Source organism: Bombina bombina, chromosome 2 (assembly GCF_027579735.1).
Source record: "Bombina bombina isolate aBomBom1 chromosome 2, aBomBom1.pri, whole genome shotgun sequence".
Lineage (NCBI taxonomy): Eukaryota > Metazoa > Chordata > Amphibia > Anura > Bombinatoridae > Bombina > Bombina bombina.
This window is the reverse complement of record NC_069500.1, coordinates 1,389,643,743-1,389,661,009: the sequence shown is the minus strand read 5'-3', so window position 1 is coordinate 1,389,661,009 and position 17,267 is coordinate 1,389,643,743. Positions and strand designations below refer to the sequence as shown.

The window sequence follows — 17,267 nt, the reverse complement described above, 5'->3', positions numbered from 1 at the left end:
GCATATCAACGTAGAATCTAGCACAAACTTACTTCACCACCTCCATAGGAGGCAAAGTTTGTAAAACTGAATTGTGGGTGTGGTGAGGGGTGTATTTATAGGCATTTTGAGGTTTGGGAAACTTTGCCCCTCCTGGTAGGAATGTATATCCCATACGTCACTAGCTCATGGACTCTTGCTAATTACATGAAAGAAAAGTAGATTTGTCAGTGTCAATGTCTGAGGAAGGATCTTCTGAATTAGATAGATCCTCATCAGAAGAGGATAAATTATTATGTTGTTGGTCATTTGAAATTTCATCAGCTAAATGAGAAGTTTTAAAAGACCTTTTACGTTCATTAGAAGGTGGAAATGCAGACAAAGCCTTCATAATAGAATCAGAAACAAATTCTTTAAAATTTACAGGTATATCATGCACATTAGAAGTTGAAGGAACTGCAACTGGCAATGTACTATTACTGATGGAAACACTATCTGCATGTAAAAGTTTATCATGACAACTATTACAAATGACATTCGGTGGAATAATTTCTACAATTTTACAGCAAATGCACTTAGCTTTGGTAGAACCGATGTCAGGCAGCAATGTTCCAGCAGAAACTTCTGAGGCAGGATCAGATTGGGACATCTTGCACAATGTAAGAGAAAAAACAACATATAAAGCAAAATTATCTATTTCCTTATATGACAGTTTCGGGAATGGGAAAAAATGCAATAGCATAGGCCTCTGATAGCAAAAAGCAAGAGGAAAACATACAAGGGGTATTGAAATAATGAAAAAGTTTGGTGCCAAGTATGACGCACAACGTAACGTAAACTCTTTTTTGGCGCCAAAAATAACCGGAAATGACACACTTGTGTCACGAATGACGGCGGAAATGATGAAGTTGCGTCATAAACGTATTTTTTTCGCGCCAAGAATGACGCAATAAAGTTTAGCATTTGACGCACCCGCGGGCCTAATACCCGCAATTGCAAGAAGTAGTCAATTGACAAAGACTAAACCCCAGGTAAGAAAAAAAATTCTTAAAATGTTTTCATTCCCCAAATATGAAACTGACAGTCTGCAGAAGGAAATACATGAACCTGACTCATGGCAAATATAAGTACAATACATATATTTAGAACTTTGTATAAATGCATAAAGTGCCAAACCATAGCTGAGAGTGTCTTAAGTAATGAAAACATACTTACCAAAAGACACCCATCCACATATAGCAGATAGCCAAACCAGTACTAAAACAGTTATTAGTAGAGGTAATGGTAAATTGAGAGTATATCGTCGATCTGAAAAGGGAGGTAGGAGATGAATCTCTACGACCGATAACAGAGAACCCATGAAATCATCGTATTCAATAGGTGATACTCCCTTCACGTCTCTCTGACATTCGCTGTACTCTGAGAGGAATCGGGCTTCAACAATGCTGAGAAGCGCATATCAACGTAGAAATCTTAGCACAAACTTACTTCACCACCTCCATAGGAGGCAAAGTTTGTAAAACTGAATTGTGGGTGTGGTGAGGGGTGTATTTATAGGCATTTTGAGGTTTGGGAAACTTTGCCCCTCCTGGTAGGATTGTATATCCCATATGTCACTAGCTCATGGACTCTTGCCAATTACATGAAAGAAATAAAACTAGTTTCTATTAAGGTGGGAGTTGTTTTATAGAGCACTTGGGGTATGGGAATCTTTGTCTCCTCCTAGTGGCCAGGAAGAATAAATCCCAGGAGTAATGTATCATGGACTCTCACCACCTGTATGAAGGAAATATTTAGATTTTCTTCATCATACCACTGCCTAAATCTTAAGAATAGTCTGCCCCTGAGGACAAGCAGCTATAGGGAAGACTGCAAATTCAAGGATCAGGACACATCCTGTAAAATTATTAACATAAAACTTTTTTTTTTTCTAAGTAACAAACATTTAATAGCAACCTAATCCTAGATCTACACATTTAACCTGTTCATTTATCCCATTACTACACAATTTCATTAGCTGTACAATCTCTGCCAAGTAAGAAAAAAATATTCTCACTATCTTTTAGAATAACGACCTTGCTGTTTATGTGCAAATAACCATGACCTGGGTTTACCTTTGTTGATAAGGCGTTAGGTGGGAACAGATAAAAAAAAACAATTATGCTTACCTGATAATTTTATTTCCTTCTGTATGAGGAAAGTCCACAGCATCATTCCTTACTGTTGGGAAATACTGAACCAGGCCACAAGAAGGAGGCAAAGACAACCCAGTCAAAGGCATAAATACTCACCCCACTTCCCTCATATCCCAGTCATTCTTCCAAGGGAACAGTAGGAGAAATATAAGGGTATAAATGGTGCCAGAAGACCAAAACAAATTTTGGTCCGCCCATCTGAGTATACGGACGGGGGCCATGGACTCTCCTCATACTGAAGCAAATGAAATTATCAGGTAAGCATTATTTATATTTTCCTTGTTAATATGAGGAGAGTCCACGGCATCATTCCTTACTGTTGGGAAAACTATACCCAAGTTCTAGAGGACACTGAATGATAACGGGAGGGGTAAAGAAAAGGCATACCCTAATCTGAGAGCACCACAGCCTGTAAAACCTCTCACAAAAGCTGCTTTAGCCGAAGTAAAAACGTCAAACTTGTAGAATTTTGAAAAAGTATGTAAGGAGGACCAGGTAGCCGCCTTACAAATCTGATCCATAGAGGTCTAGTTTTTAAAGGCCCAAGAGTAAGCTAGTGCCCTAGTGGAATGAGCCGTAACCCTCTGAGGAGGTATAAGTCCCGCTGACTCTTAAGCTAAGCGTATAATACTCCTCAAACAAAAAGAAGAAGCCTTCAGACCCTTATGCTTCCCAGAATAGATAAACAAGGAAGAAGTTTGCCTAAAATCATTTGTAGCTTGAAGATAAAACTTCAAAGCTTGAACCACATCCAAATTATAAAGAAAACCCAAGCGGGTATGAAGAACAGCCTTATCAGTGTGGAACACCAGATAAGAAGGCTGACATTGCAAGGCAGCCCTTTCAGAAATTTTGCATGCCGACGCAATAGCCAAAAGAAAAAGAACCTTCCAGGACAACAATTTGATGTCAACCGAATGCATAGGCTCACACGGAGCCCGTTGTAAAAACTTAACAAGTTTCAAACTCCAGGTCTGATACTAATCAGAGCCTTAAAGGGACACTGAAACCAATTTTTTTCTTTCATGATTCAGATAGATCGTGCAATTTTAAGCAGCTTTCTAATTTACTCCTATTATCAAATTTTTCTTTGTTCTCTTGCTATCTTTATTTGAAAAAGGCATCTAAGCTTTTTTTGTTCAGACTCTGGACAGCACTTTTTTATTGGTGGATACATTTATTCATCAATTCAGAGAAACCTCTCTTGGCTAAGACTAAGCGTTCAATCTCCATGCAATCAGCCTCAGAGAATCTATATTTTTTTTTAAATATTTTTTATTCAAGGTTCATTTAAAGGCATACAACATTGTAAAAGTAAATTCACATGAGGCAAGATATCAATTATACAAGCAGAGTGAACAGTAAGACTAAGGAATAAGGAGCACAAAGCTACCAGGATGTGTACCATGCAAACATTATATACATAAAATGCCAATTACTTAGAAACCTTCTAACTGACGTAATAGGCCACACGTGAGCCTCCAATAAATACAAGTAGTATAGAAATAGAAGGTTATTTCAGGCTAAGGAGACCACTCATGGATCTCAGCTGACAAACCTCGCTTTTATAAAGTTTTATACTAGGCATTACAAACTGTTAGGGATTTTAACAAAAGTAAAACATATAAACATAACCAGATTTAATCCCGTTTAGTTGTCGTTGAAGACAATTTAGTAGTAGTATTTTTTACAGCAGATAGTGGTTAGGAAACAGCATAGAAACCTCCCAATTTTGGAGGTATATTATAGTATATTGGGGGGGGGAGGTGGTTATTAAAACATATTAGGTAGTTTATAGATTAATTATATATTGGGTTGATGCTACACCTATTACAAGGGAGCCTCAAGCTCTATACTCACAGAGATGGCATAACTTATGGAGCTTATTCAGACTGTAGTAACTAGTGCTTAGTAAGATCATAAATAATAATTGTAATACAGGACCAGCCTGCATCCCAAAATGGTACTATGGGCCACAGTATATCCATATCTTCCCTAGCATGTTAAAATTTTGCTCAGTGTCCCATATTAAGATGACAGGACACTCAGAAAGATACCTGTAAACTAAGCAGCTAATCCTAGTAAAAAGTGGATTACAACTTCTCCCAATGGGAGACACACCTGAGTGGGCTATATTTGTGAATACGATAAGCTCAATGTTTTACCTTTAGGTGTGCTATACAAGCGACATAGGTAATCTATTTAGGCTAATATGTGGTAGATTGTCATAGCTATATAAACTGTGGGTATAAGCAAAGGTGAACTATAGGGGTTAAGATGGTGTCTTTATAATGTAAATGCTCCTAACTATAAAAGACTGCTCGTAGAATGATAGCAGGACCCTGCAACTTGGATAGATGCGGGAATAACCAACACACTTAATAAAAATTAGACAACAGCAACAGAAAAAAAAGGGAATATTATTACACAAGAAGGGGCAGAGCAATTGTACCTTATATAACAACTATAATACGGGACATAATATATATGGAGGCGTAACCTCGGCCGCTGGTGACGCCTGCACTATAAGAGAATAAGTAATCCCCTTAGATACGTTAGATATCATATAGGACCTTCATTTTAGGTACTAGAGCACCAATAACCCTGTCAGTAGCCACATGTACATTTATATCAATATACTTTTGAAATATCCTAATGGCCCTAGCAAGTAGCGTTGTAAATTGATACTGTTGCCTAAAACTTAGAGAACTAGAGCAGAAACCAGAGACAAAAACATTAAATAGTGGTGTGAGAACCGAGCTGACAGAGAGCTCAGCTAGCATGGAAGCATATATTAAACAGTAACAACAACATTTCCCTTCAGCAACACTATTGTCCTTGCTTCAATATACAAGTCAAAATTCACTAGGTAGGCGTTCTAATTGCGCAGAGAAGTTGTCGCCCGCTCACTATAAGGAATCCTCTAGTTTCAGCCCACATCAACCATGCCATGGAGAAAGCAGAGTGAGGACCCTCCAGGCTCCCACTGTAGCTTCATCAAATGCTAATAGCGGTGGTAGGAACAAGGTTGCTGAATAGATGCCAGTGTACATCTGGTCAGAAGCTAGAAGTGACTCGGTTTGGAGCAGCTCCAATGTCGGTTCCCTTTATATAGGTAAGTAATACTTTGTGAACCGGAGCGTTCCTTTCCAGCATGCTGCTCTAGCCAACTGAGTAAGTCTGAGTGAGTGGGCAGGAAAAGGACCTCTTCGTAACTGCAACTATGCTGGGACTCGCATAAGATCCTTGTCAAAGTGCGAGTAGTTAGCGGCACATCACTCACGGTAAGCGGGTTGAGTGCTGTCAGTTGGAAGCTGTGTTGCACCATAACTGAGACCTGCTTATCGCCGGCTCCCTGTTCTCCCCCGTCGTTAATGCAGGAGGCAGTGAGGGGTGCTCCACGTGTGTAATCCAAGATGGCGGCTTTTGCAGGTTCTTTGGTAATTCTTGACACCTCTCCCCACAGTCATTTAAGGTAGTCGAGGTAGTAGTAGGATCAGTGAGGGGCTTGAAAGCCTCAGTCACTGCTTGTAAGAGAGCTTCATTGTGGCAATCTAACAGCTCCTTCATCTGTTTGAAAATGAGAGCAGCCATAGTTTCTCATATGCAGCGCACCAGGCAAAGCTAGAAAGTATGGTCCTCTAGGTATATTCAACACTGCAAAGCTGCTCCTATATCAACAAAAGGAAAGTTCACCTTAAAAAGTCCTTGGGGTGATGCTAGGGACGGATAGAATACCCATAAAATCCTATAAAATTGCGGTATATGTCAGGAGCTCCTGAAATGTGCATCTTGCTTCAATGCTAGTTGGCTCCGCCCCCCAGAGAATCTATATTTTGATGAACAAAAGGACCCTGTTTCAGCAGATCCCTGCGACAAGCTAACTTCCACGGAGGAGATGAGGACATCCCCACAAGGTACGCGAACCACATCCTTCACGGCCACGATGGAGCAATCCGTATCACTGATGCCTGCTCCTGCTTGATGCGGGCCACTACACGGGAAAGAAGTGGTAATGGCGGAAAAATGTAAATTAGATTGAACCTCTTAGGCACCGCTAACACATCTATTTGCTCCACCTGAGGATCCTTGTACCACGACCCATATCAGGGTAGTTTGGACTTGAGCCGGGACACCATGAGATCCATCTCCGGCGTCCCAAACCTGTTGCAAATTTTCGCAAACCCCTCGGGATGGAGAGACCATTCCCCCAGATGAAAGGATTGTCTGCTGAGGAACTCCGCTTCCCAGTTGTCCACACCCGGAATGTAGATCGCCGACAGCCCTGATGGTTGATGTAAGCCACCAATGTTATCTTCTCTGATTGTAATCTGATAAACTGGGCCAAGCCTTCAGAGCATTGAAGATCCCTCGAAGTTCCAAAATGCTGATTGGGAGGAGGGATTCCTCTCGAGTCCACAGGGCCTGTTCCTTCCTGGCACACCAAACAGCTCCCCATCCTGATAGACTTGCGTCCGTAGTCACAATCTCCCAGGATGGTCTCAAGAAGGATGTCCCTTGGGACAGGTGATCTTGACAGAGCCACCAGGAGAGCGATCCTCTTGACCGGCTGTCCAGAGAATTATCGCCGTTTCACTGTCTCAGCATGCATAGCTGAAGTGGTCTGAGATTGAATCTGGCAAAGGGAATGATGTCCATGCTAGACACCATGAGACCAATCACCTCCATACACCGAGCCAGAGAGGGCCTCAAGGAGGTCTGGAGGGCAAGACAAGCAGAAGTTAGCTTGCAACGTCTCTGGTCTGTAAGGAATATCCTCATAGATATGGAGTCTATTATAGTACCCAGGAATTCCACCCTGGTACTGGGAATAAGAGAACTCTTTATCCACCCATGAGATCGAAGAAGAAATAGAAAATATCTCGAATGGTCTTCTGCCAGGCGACAGGATGGTGCTTGAACCAGAATATCGTCCAAGTATGATGCTACTGCAATACCTCTGGTTCTGGCCACTGCAAGCAGAGCCCCTAGAACCTTTGTAAAAACTCTTGGAGCAGTAGCTAGACCAAACGGAAGTGCAATAAACTGGAAGTGCTGGTCCAGGAACGCAAACCTTAGGAACTTGAAGTGATCCTTGTGTATTGGAACGTGAAGGTAAGCATCCTTCAGATCTATAGTGGTCATGAACTGTCCTTCCTGAAAAAAGGGAAGGATGGACCTTATCGTCTCCATCTTGAACGAGGGGAAAGATAAAAATTTGTTTAAACACTTTAGGTCCAGAATCGTGTGGAAAGTTCTCTTTGGGACCACAAAAAGGTTTGAACAGTACCCCAGACCTCTTTCTGCAAGAGGTACCGGGACAATGATTACTAGGGAGGAGATATCCCTCACGCACCCCAGAAAGGCTTCTCTCTTTTCTGGCCTTGAAGACAGGTTTGAGGGGAGGAATCTGCCCCTGGGTGGATGAGACTTGAAACCTATCCTGTATCCCTGAGCGATGACCTCCAGGGCCCACGGATCTTGCACGTCCCCAAACCAAGCATCTGAAAAGAGCAGCAGTCTGCCCCCTACAAGATCGGGGGCCGACCCTCGATGCCGACTTTGTTTCGGCAAGCTTCTTGCTCTGCTTGGATTTATTCCAAGACTGAGCCGGCTTCCAATTCCCCTTGGATTGCTCTGGTTTTGCGGAGGGCTGCGGACGTTGGGATTTAGCCGAACAAAAATTAGGACCTTGTCCTTTAGCCTTTTTCTTCTTATCCTGAGGTATAAAGGCACCTTTGCCTCTAGTAACCGTGGAGATAATAGAATCCAGGCCTGGACCAAATAGAATCTTTTCCTTAAGTGGGAGGGACCTCAGCCAGAGTGTCCTACAGGCATGAACAGAAAAACCTGAAGCCTTGGTATTCAGGTGAATAATTTGCATATTTGCATCACAAATAAAAGAATTAGCCACCCTTAAGGCCTTAATTCTTTCCTGGATCACGTCGAGGGGACCCTCCACCTCGATCAATTCAGATAAGGACTCGCACCAGTAGGTAGCCGCTCCAGCAACCTCAGCAACAGATGCCGGTTAAAACAAATATCCCATATGTTGAAACATCTTTCTTAACAGAGTTTCAATCTTCTTATCCTTGGGCTCTTAAACGACGAACTATCCTCAAGCGGGATAGTAGTGCGTTTAGCAAGCGTGGAGATAGAGCGAACCACCTTGGGGATGGAAACCCACAACTCCAATTGAGAGTCTGGGAACAATTTTTTTAAGGAAAAAGGGGAAAATGAAGAACCAATTCTTTCCCATTCATTCTTAATAATGTTCGCTATCTTTATGGGAACCGGGAACGTTTGTGGTACAACCCTGTCTTTATAGACCTTATCTAATTTAGGAATCAAAGGTACCTCAGGCAATTTTGGCTCTGGAACCTCTAACGCAGCAGAAAGCGTAAATGCTCAATCCTAAATCTCAAGTCTGGTTCATCCGCAGCTAGACGCTTAGAGGCAGTAGATTCTGACCCAGAAAGAGCACCCTCTGAAGTATCAGAAGCGCCTTCATCATCGGATAATCTTGTATCAGATAAATCCAATAAGCTAGAAGATGACCCCTGGGAAGGATAGCAATATTTGACCTTTCGTTTGCGCTTTTAGCAGGGCGGGGTAAAGCACTAAAGGCCGCAGACACTGCCGTTTGTAACTGCTCAGTAAAGTCTCGCGGTAAAAAGGCCCCTCCAGATGGAGGATTAGAGTGCGCACCTCACGGAACAGAGACCCTTCAGTGGTATCAAACATATTAACTTTCTTCAACATGATTATTTTGTCAAGGCTGTGGAACATAATTGGGCCTCCTCACAATATAGACAGGTAATAGACTTAGGTAAAGAGGGAGTAGCCTCTAACACATCAGAATCCTCCATAGCTTGAGCTAACAAAGCATACTATTGATTAATAAGAATAAAACGGCACCTTTATACCCCCAATGGTTGGGGTACTCACCACCTCCTATGACCCAAGCCAAACAGAGAAACCGCTTCTTCTCCACATTCTCTCCCAAAACTCTGAGAAAATACACAGACTGTTCCACTCAGCTGCTTCATCTGCCCTCTAACTTACTACAGGTAGCCTTCTGGAAAACAGCTTCCCTCCCACCCAAGCTCATTTCCTCATTTATAGATAGTCTCCCACACAACTTTCACTCTCCTGAAATGACAGGTGCAAACACTGATCAGCACATCCTTCCATTCCCTTAACCCTATAGAATACACAGTACTTTTGTTATGTTATGTTTCATATACCTATTGTTCCCTTATGCAATTGTTACAGTAATTCTGTGTCTTATGTTTTTAACTGGTTCCCAATTCTGTAAAAATGCTCAATATATTCATATACCTTTTTGCTACCAATTGTCTCTATAACAAACTACACTACTCAATTACGCCTTCTTCCTCTCCACCTTCACTGTTCATTAGCCCATCTCTCTTAAACTCACCTTACTTTTCTACTCATGAACTTTACCTATTCCTAAACACTCTCTCTACCCCCTGCAGCTCATCTCAAAAGCAGTCTCACTACTGCAAATCTATATCTCATCTCATGTCACTCTCCCTCTTGCTTCTACTTACTGCTGGTGACATCTCTCCTAATCCTGGTCCCCAACCACTGACAAGCCGTGCACATCCATGTGTACCATCCCATAGACTCAGAAAACAAAACTCTGCACACCTTACTCGCATTCCTCTTGCATCTAAAGCCACTACCCCTTTCACTTGTGCACTCTGGAACTCTCGCTCTGTTTGCAACAAACTCACTTCTATACATGACCTCTTCATTTCCCACTCCCTCAACCTTCTGGCCCTAACAGAAACCTGGCTCTCTCCCCTAGACACAGCATCCACTGCTGCTCTGTCACATGGGGGTCTCCACTTCAGCCACACTCCTAGGTCTGGTAACAGACAAGGAGGTGGTGTAGGTATTTTACTTTCCTCTCGTTGCACCTTTCAACAAATACATCCTCTCTCTTCCCTCACTTTTCCCTCATTCGAAAACCCACATGATTCGCTTATTCTCCCCTCTCTCTGTACGTGTTGCAGTCATATACCGACCCCCTGGCTCCTCAACTCAATTTCTAGATCACTTGGCTGCCTGGCTACCCTATTTCCTTTCCTCAGACACCCCTGCCCTCATTCTTGGCGACCTCAACATCCCCCTTAACAATCCCACTGCCTCATCTGCTAAACAACTTCTGCAACTCACTTCTTCTTTTGGTCTGTCACAATGGACTGATTCTCCCACTCACAAAGACGGTCACTCTCTTGACCTGATGTTTATCTATCGATGCGCACTCTCAAACTTCTCAAACTCCCCTTTTCCTCTTTCTGACCACCATCTCCTTACTTGCAACATATCATCCCTTCCTACAACTCTCCCACCTTCTACTCCTCACACCAAACTTCACAGAAACATTATGTCTTTAGATCAGCAACAATTTGCTAATTCCCTTAAACCGCTCCTCTCATCCTTCTCCTCTTTTTCCTGCCCTGAACAATCTATCTGCCACTATAATTCCACCCTTATATCCGTCCTTGACAATCTCGCCCGTCTTACCACTGCTCGGAAATCACACACTCATCCCCAGCACTGGCATACTCCTCTGACACGGTACCTACGCAGATGTTCCCGTACTGCTGAACGGCATTGGAGAAAATCACGGAGTTCAGCTGATTTTCTTCATTATAAATTCATCTTGAACTCCTACTACTCTGCCCTTAATCTCCACAAGCAACACTACTTCTCTACTCTTATCTCTAATCTTTCTTCAAACCCAAAACCTCTGTTCTCCACTTTCAATACTCTCCTCTGCCCTCCCCCACTTCCTAATACAACTTCTCTTTCAGCTCAAGACATTGCCAGTCACTTCATTAACAAAATTGACTCCATCAGACATGAAATCAGCTCTCAACATAATTCCATTCTCTCCCCCCCTCAAATGCTCTCACTCAACCACAACCCTCATAACCTGAAACTTAGTTCATTCTCCCCTGTTACTGAGGAAGAAGTTTCGGCACTTATACTGCGCTCTCACCTCACTACCTGTCCCCTTGACCCTATCCCCTCACAGCTACTCCCCTCCCACTCTGCTACCCTTACCCCTATACTAACACACATTTTCAACCTCTCCCTCAGCACTGGTACATTTCCCTCATCGATGAAACATGCGCTGGTCACACCTATCCTCAAAAAACCTTCCCTTGATCCTACCTCCCCATCCAACTACCGCCCTATTTCCTTCCTCCCTCTTGCTTCAAAGCTTCTCGAAAAACTAGTATATGCACGCCTATCCCATTTCCTTACGTTAAACTCCCTTCTTGACCCGCTGCAATCTGGATTTATTCCCTATCACTCCACAGAGACAGCTATTGTTAAGGTCACCAACGACCTACTTACAGCTAAATCAAAAAGCCACTTCTCTCTGCTTATCCTCCTTGATCTGTCCGCAGCCTTTGACACTGTCGACCACCCTCTTTTGCTCCAAACCCTCCAATCCTTCGGCATCTGTGACACAGCCTTTTCGTGGCTCTCTTCCTACCTATCAAACCGTATCTTCAGTGTAGCCTTCTCTGGGGCCTCCTCTGCCCCGTCACCACTTTCTGTCGGAGTACCGCAAGGCTCTGTCCTCGGTCCCCTTCTCTTCTCAATCTATACATCATCACTAGGTTCCCTAATCAAGTCCCACGGTTTCAGTATCATTTGTATGCCGATGACACCCAAATCTACTTCTCTGCACCAGACCTATCTCCTTCCTTGCTAACCCGTGTCACTGGCTTTCTCACATCTCTTCCTGGATGTCCTCCCATTACCTCAAGCTAAATCTCTGCAAAACTGAGCTCCTCATTTTCCCCCCTTCTTCCAAAATCTCCACCCCCAATATCTCTATAACTGTTGACAACTCCATCATTACCCCTACCCCGCATGCCCGATGTCTCGGGGTCACATTTGACTCAGATCTTTCCTTCACTCCTCACATTCAGTCCTTGGCTACAGCCTGCCGCTTCCACCTTAAAAACATCTCTAAAATTAGACACTTCCTTACACAAGACACAACTAAGATTTTAATCCACTCTTTCATTCTTTCCCGCCTTGATTACTGCAACTCTGTCCTCTCTGGTCTCCCCACCTGCCGCCTAGCTCCTTTACAATCCATAATGAATGCCTCTGCCAGACTAATCTTCCTTACACGTCGCTCTTCATCTGCTGCACCTCTCAGCCAATCCCTTCACTGGCTTCCTCTTGCCTCCAGGATTAAACACAAAATTCTCACTCTGACATACGAAGCCCTCAACTGCACTGCTCCCCCCTACATCTCTGACCTTGTCTCCAGATACTCTCCCTCCCGTCCCCTTCGCTCTGCTCATGACCTCCTACTCTCCTCCTCTCTTGTCACCTCATCACACTCCCGTTTACAGGACTTCTCCAGACTGGCTCCCATCTTGTGGAACTCTCTGCCTCACTCCACAAGACTCTCTTCTAGTTTTAAAAGCTTCAAGTGCTCCCTAAAGACTCTACTGTTCAGGGATGCATACAACCTACGCTATCCTTACTTTATACCAGTTCCTCTCCTTCATTGCTATCCCCTGAACCCCCTTAGCATGTAAGCCTAAAAGTCCAGCTGTTTGTAGATCACCAACTTAAGAGCTGACTACAACAGTGTAACTCTTGGCAGGGCCCTCTACCCAATTGATCCCTATAACTGTTTTGTTCTACTCCGCCTTTGTTAATAGCGCTGCGGAATCTGTTGGCGCTCTATAAATAACTGATAATAAAAAATAATAATTCACCGGTAAACCACGGGTTTAGGAAAGAGGAAATAAGTGTGACCGCAATGCAGGACCGCCCCTGCTATACTAGTAAAAAAGCATGCCAAGCCTTTCAGGCTGAGCAGCTCCCAAAACGAAAGTGAAAACCCTGTACATTCCAACATCTGCCTGAGCCTCATCTCACACATGTCGCAGCATAATCAAATAAATTTATGTGATTAATCCCCCCTGTTTAATAATCCCCCTCTGGAGATATTAACCCTTGATTCCATACAGATAAAAGAAGCCACACTGTGACCCTGTCTTCTTGAGTTATCGTATGTATATAAAATGAAACGATCTTACCGGAATCTATGCAGTGGAACAGAAAGACAGCCTTTCAAGTTCGACAGTCTTGTAGCATCGCTCCTGACATGGACTTGAGTGATGGAAGCAGGCAGTGAAACTCGTCAACACCGATTGCTTAGGAGCTGTTAATACGAGTCTGGATGCGTTCGCAGAAAGACTCTCCCTGCATCTCCAGACTAACATTTGTCAATGCTCTCACTGAGAGGCTGACAAGACTAGTTAAAACTCCAGTCCCATTTCAAAGTGCAAATACCCTCCATAAGGAACTACTCCGAATCTTCTGACACTTCTCTGCCAACCTCCTGTGACGAAAGGCAAAGAATGACTGGGATATGAGGGAAGGGAAGCCTTTGGCTGTGGTGTCTTTGCATACTCCTGGTGGCCAGGATCAGTATTTCCCAACAGTAAGGAATGATGCCGTGGACTCTCCTCATATTAAGAAGGAAAAAACATTTTTTTGGTCTAATAGATTTAAAAATCCATAAGCAAATTGTAGAGTTGTTTAAAAAACTGTATGCTCTATCTGAATCATTTAAGAATTTTTTTTAGGTTTTATGTCCCTTTAAGAGGCATGAGTGGCAGTGTGTGAGCCTCAGGTAGTTGCAGATACCCTGGTACAATTAATACAAAAAAAGTTTAATTGTGGAGAGCCTGGCTAGGGGAACATAGATTAAGGAGGAGATGAACATATTCATTTTCCTGTAGCGTGCAAGGCTAGATAACCAAAGGTCAGAGTAATAAAGCACTGCTTCCATAGTGATATACAAGTTTGCTGCATGCGTAACGGATCAGCTCATACTAATTCTATTAATTTAAACCCTCACAACTAAGGACTAAAGATTGGTTTCAACCGATTTTAAATAAAGTCTATCCAGTAAAAAGATACCACAGTGATGACACACTGAAGAGCATCTCACATGAAAACTTGACTTTTTGAGCCAGTACATTTTTCCAAACACATGCCTTTTATATGACGTGCCAACACTGGCTTAAAGGGACACTGAACCCAAGTTTTTTCTTTTGTGATTCAGATAGGAGAATGCAATTTTTAAGCAACTTTCTAATTTACTCCTATTATAAATTTTCTTCAGTCTCTTGATATCTTTATTTGAAATGCAAGAATGTAACTTAGATGCCGGCCCATTTTTGGTAAACAACCTGGGTTGTCCTTGCTGATTGGTTGATAAATTCATCCACCAATAAAAAAGTGCTGTCCAGAGTACTGAACCAAAAAAAAAAAAAAAAAAAAAAAAAGCTTAGATGCCTTCTTTTTCAAATAAAGATAGCAAGATAATGAAGAAATGTTGATAATAGGAGTAAATTAGAAAGTTGCTTAAAATTGCATGCTCTATCTGAATCCCGAAAGAAACAAAATGAGTTCAGTGTCCCTTTAAGCCTTACTATGAAGGAGTAACTGTTTACCGATTGGCATTTGCAAACTGAAGTGCTAATCTATACTATAATTGCGTTTGTAATGTCCGTCGCCATCGGCAGTTGCGCACACATCCTCAATGGAATGTTGGCAGCGCGAGGACAAAAGAATTCAGCTGGATGCACCGAAGCTGCATCCAGGTGAATTAGGAAAATGTCAGGATGGTGAAAGAATCCGACATTTTCGGGATCCATCGGGATGCATCGAAGGCAAACAGAGCATTACAAAAACAACTAACCACCTGCATCATTAAAAAACAAAAACAAAAAACAAAAACTCTTACACGAAGTATTAACACATACACTGCAAACCCCCAGGAGGATGATATATCCTGGTATATGTACAGTTGTATCCAAATTTTTATTGTGACCAGGATACCACCCTACAAAGATCACTGGGGAGGGATTACGCACTTTTAAGATAACCTGTTTAGAATCTAGTATTAGTTGTGCATTCAGAGGTTTTGTGAACCTCCGAATGTGGCCCTTTGTGCCTGCCGCTCAGCTATTTACATTGCAGAATTCATTCTTGTGAAACGGCAAAACGCTAAAATCTTTTAGCCTGCTACCGTTGCAAAAGAATGAATTTGGCAACGAAAATAGCCGCAAAGCGCGTAGGACCATCTTCTTCCGAATTCAGAGTTTCATAAAACCTCCAAATACATTTCCCACTAGATTCTAGATCTGCAAGTCTCTGCTTGAAGACTGTATCAGCCAAACTTAGATTTGCCCCTCTATCAAGCTTCAGTACCCCTCATCATGCACATGTCTGCCTGAGCACATTAGTTGAGCTTGAATCAGATTATCTCACATGTGTAAATAAAAAAAATAAAAAATTAGTAAACGATAAACTGATTCAGAATTTGCTGCTTGGCAATTAAGAAACTAATCGACTTAAAAACACAGAACAAAAAAAAAGAAAGCAACAATAAAAAGGGATACAGAGAATCAAAAACTCACCTAAAGGCTGAAACTAGAGGTGCATAGATCGAATCACCATCATACACATAAAGGTGGTCCCAGCTGCATTCAGTTGCAAAGTGGTTAAAACGAAGACGCAAGACTGTATTTGGCCTATGGAAAAAATTAAACAGATTTAAAACAAATCACAATCCGCTTTCATTTCAAATAATTATCATTAAAATGGACAGTCAAGTCAGAATTAAACTTTCATGATTCAGATAGGACATGCAATTTTAAACAATTTTCCAATTTACTGTTATCCATAAATTTTCTTTGTTTTCTTGGTATTCTTTATTAAAAGCTAAACCTAGGTAGGCTCATATGCCAATTTCTAAGCCCTTGAAGGCCGCATCTTATCTCAGGAGATTTTGACAGTTTTTGCAGCTAGAGGTTGATAGTTTATGTGTGCCACAGATAACGTGCTCATGCCCGTAGAGTTACCTAGGAGTCTGCATTGATTGGGTAAAATGCAAGTTCGTCAAAACAACTGAGATAAAAGGGACAGTCTGCAAAGGCTTAGATCAGTGGTCAACAAATCTGTTTAAAAATTAGGAGCCAGACATATTTTTAGGAGACAGACAGTGGTATATAGATATATGGAGAATAACCCCCAAAAAAGTTAGAAGCCAGGGGTAAAATTCTAGGAGCCTGTGGCTCCCTGGCTCCTGGGTTTGTCAAGCCCTGGCTTAGATACAAGGTAATCACAGAGGTAAAAAACAGAATTTATGCTTACCAGATAAATTACTTTCTCTTGTGGTGTATCCAGTCCACGGATTCATCCTTTACTTGTGGGATATTCTCCTTCCTAACAGGAAGTGGCAAAGAGAGCACACAGCAGAGCTGTCCATATAGCTCCCCCTCTAGGTCCACCCCCCCAGTCATTCGACCGGAGGTTAAGAAGAAAAAGGAGAAACCATAGGGTGCAGTGGTGACTGTAGTTTAAACAAAAAAATCTACCTGACTTAATAGCCAGGGCGGGCCGTGGACTGGATACACCACAAGAGAAAGTAATTTATCAGGTAAGCATAAATTCTGTTTTCTCTTGTAAGGTGTATCCAGTCCACGGATTCATCCTTTACTTGTAGGATACCAATACCAAAACTTTAGGACACGGATGCAGGGAGGGAACAAGACAGGTACCTTAAACGGAAGGCACCACTGCCTGTAAAACCTTTCTCCCAAAAATAGCCCCCGAAGAAGCAAAAGTATAGAATTTGTAAAATTTGGAAAAAGTATGCAGCGAAGACCAAGTCGCTGCCTTACAAATCTGTTCAACAGAAGCCTCATTTTTAAAAGCCCATGTGGAAGCCACTGCTCTGGTAGAATGAGCAGTAATTGTTTCAGGAGGCTGCTGGCCAGCAGTCTCATAGGCCAAACGGATGATGCTTTTCAGCCAAAAGGAAAGAGAGGTAGCAGTCGCCTTCTGACCTCTCCTCTTACCAGAATAGATGACAAACAATGAAGTTGTTTGTCTGAAATCCTTAGTTGCTTGTAAATAGAACTTTAAAGCACGAACCACATCAAGATTGTGTAACAGACGTTCCTTCTTCGAAGAAGGATTAGGACACAGAGAAGGAACAACAAT

The 17,267-nt window shown here is 42.4% G+C and overlaps 1 protein-coding gene across 1 annotated transcript in view; it reads right to left on the bottom strand.

Annotated features, from left to right (window-relative positions):
- Nucleotides 1-17,267, bottom strand: part of ATRN (attractin) — an 868,210-nt gene that overhangs the window by 684,389 nt on the left and 166,554 nt on the right. The window contains exon 2 of the mRNA XM_053700335.1: nt 15,680-15,793. Within this exon, the coding sequence (XP_053556310.1) occupies nt 15,680-15,793 (114 nt within the window). The remainder of the gene's footprint in view (nt 1-15,679; nt 15,794-17,267) is intronic.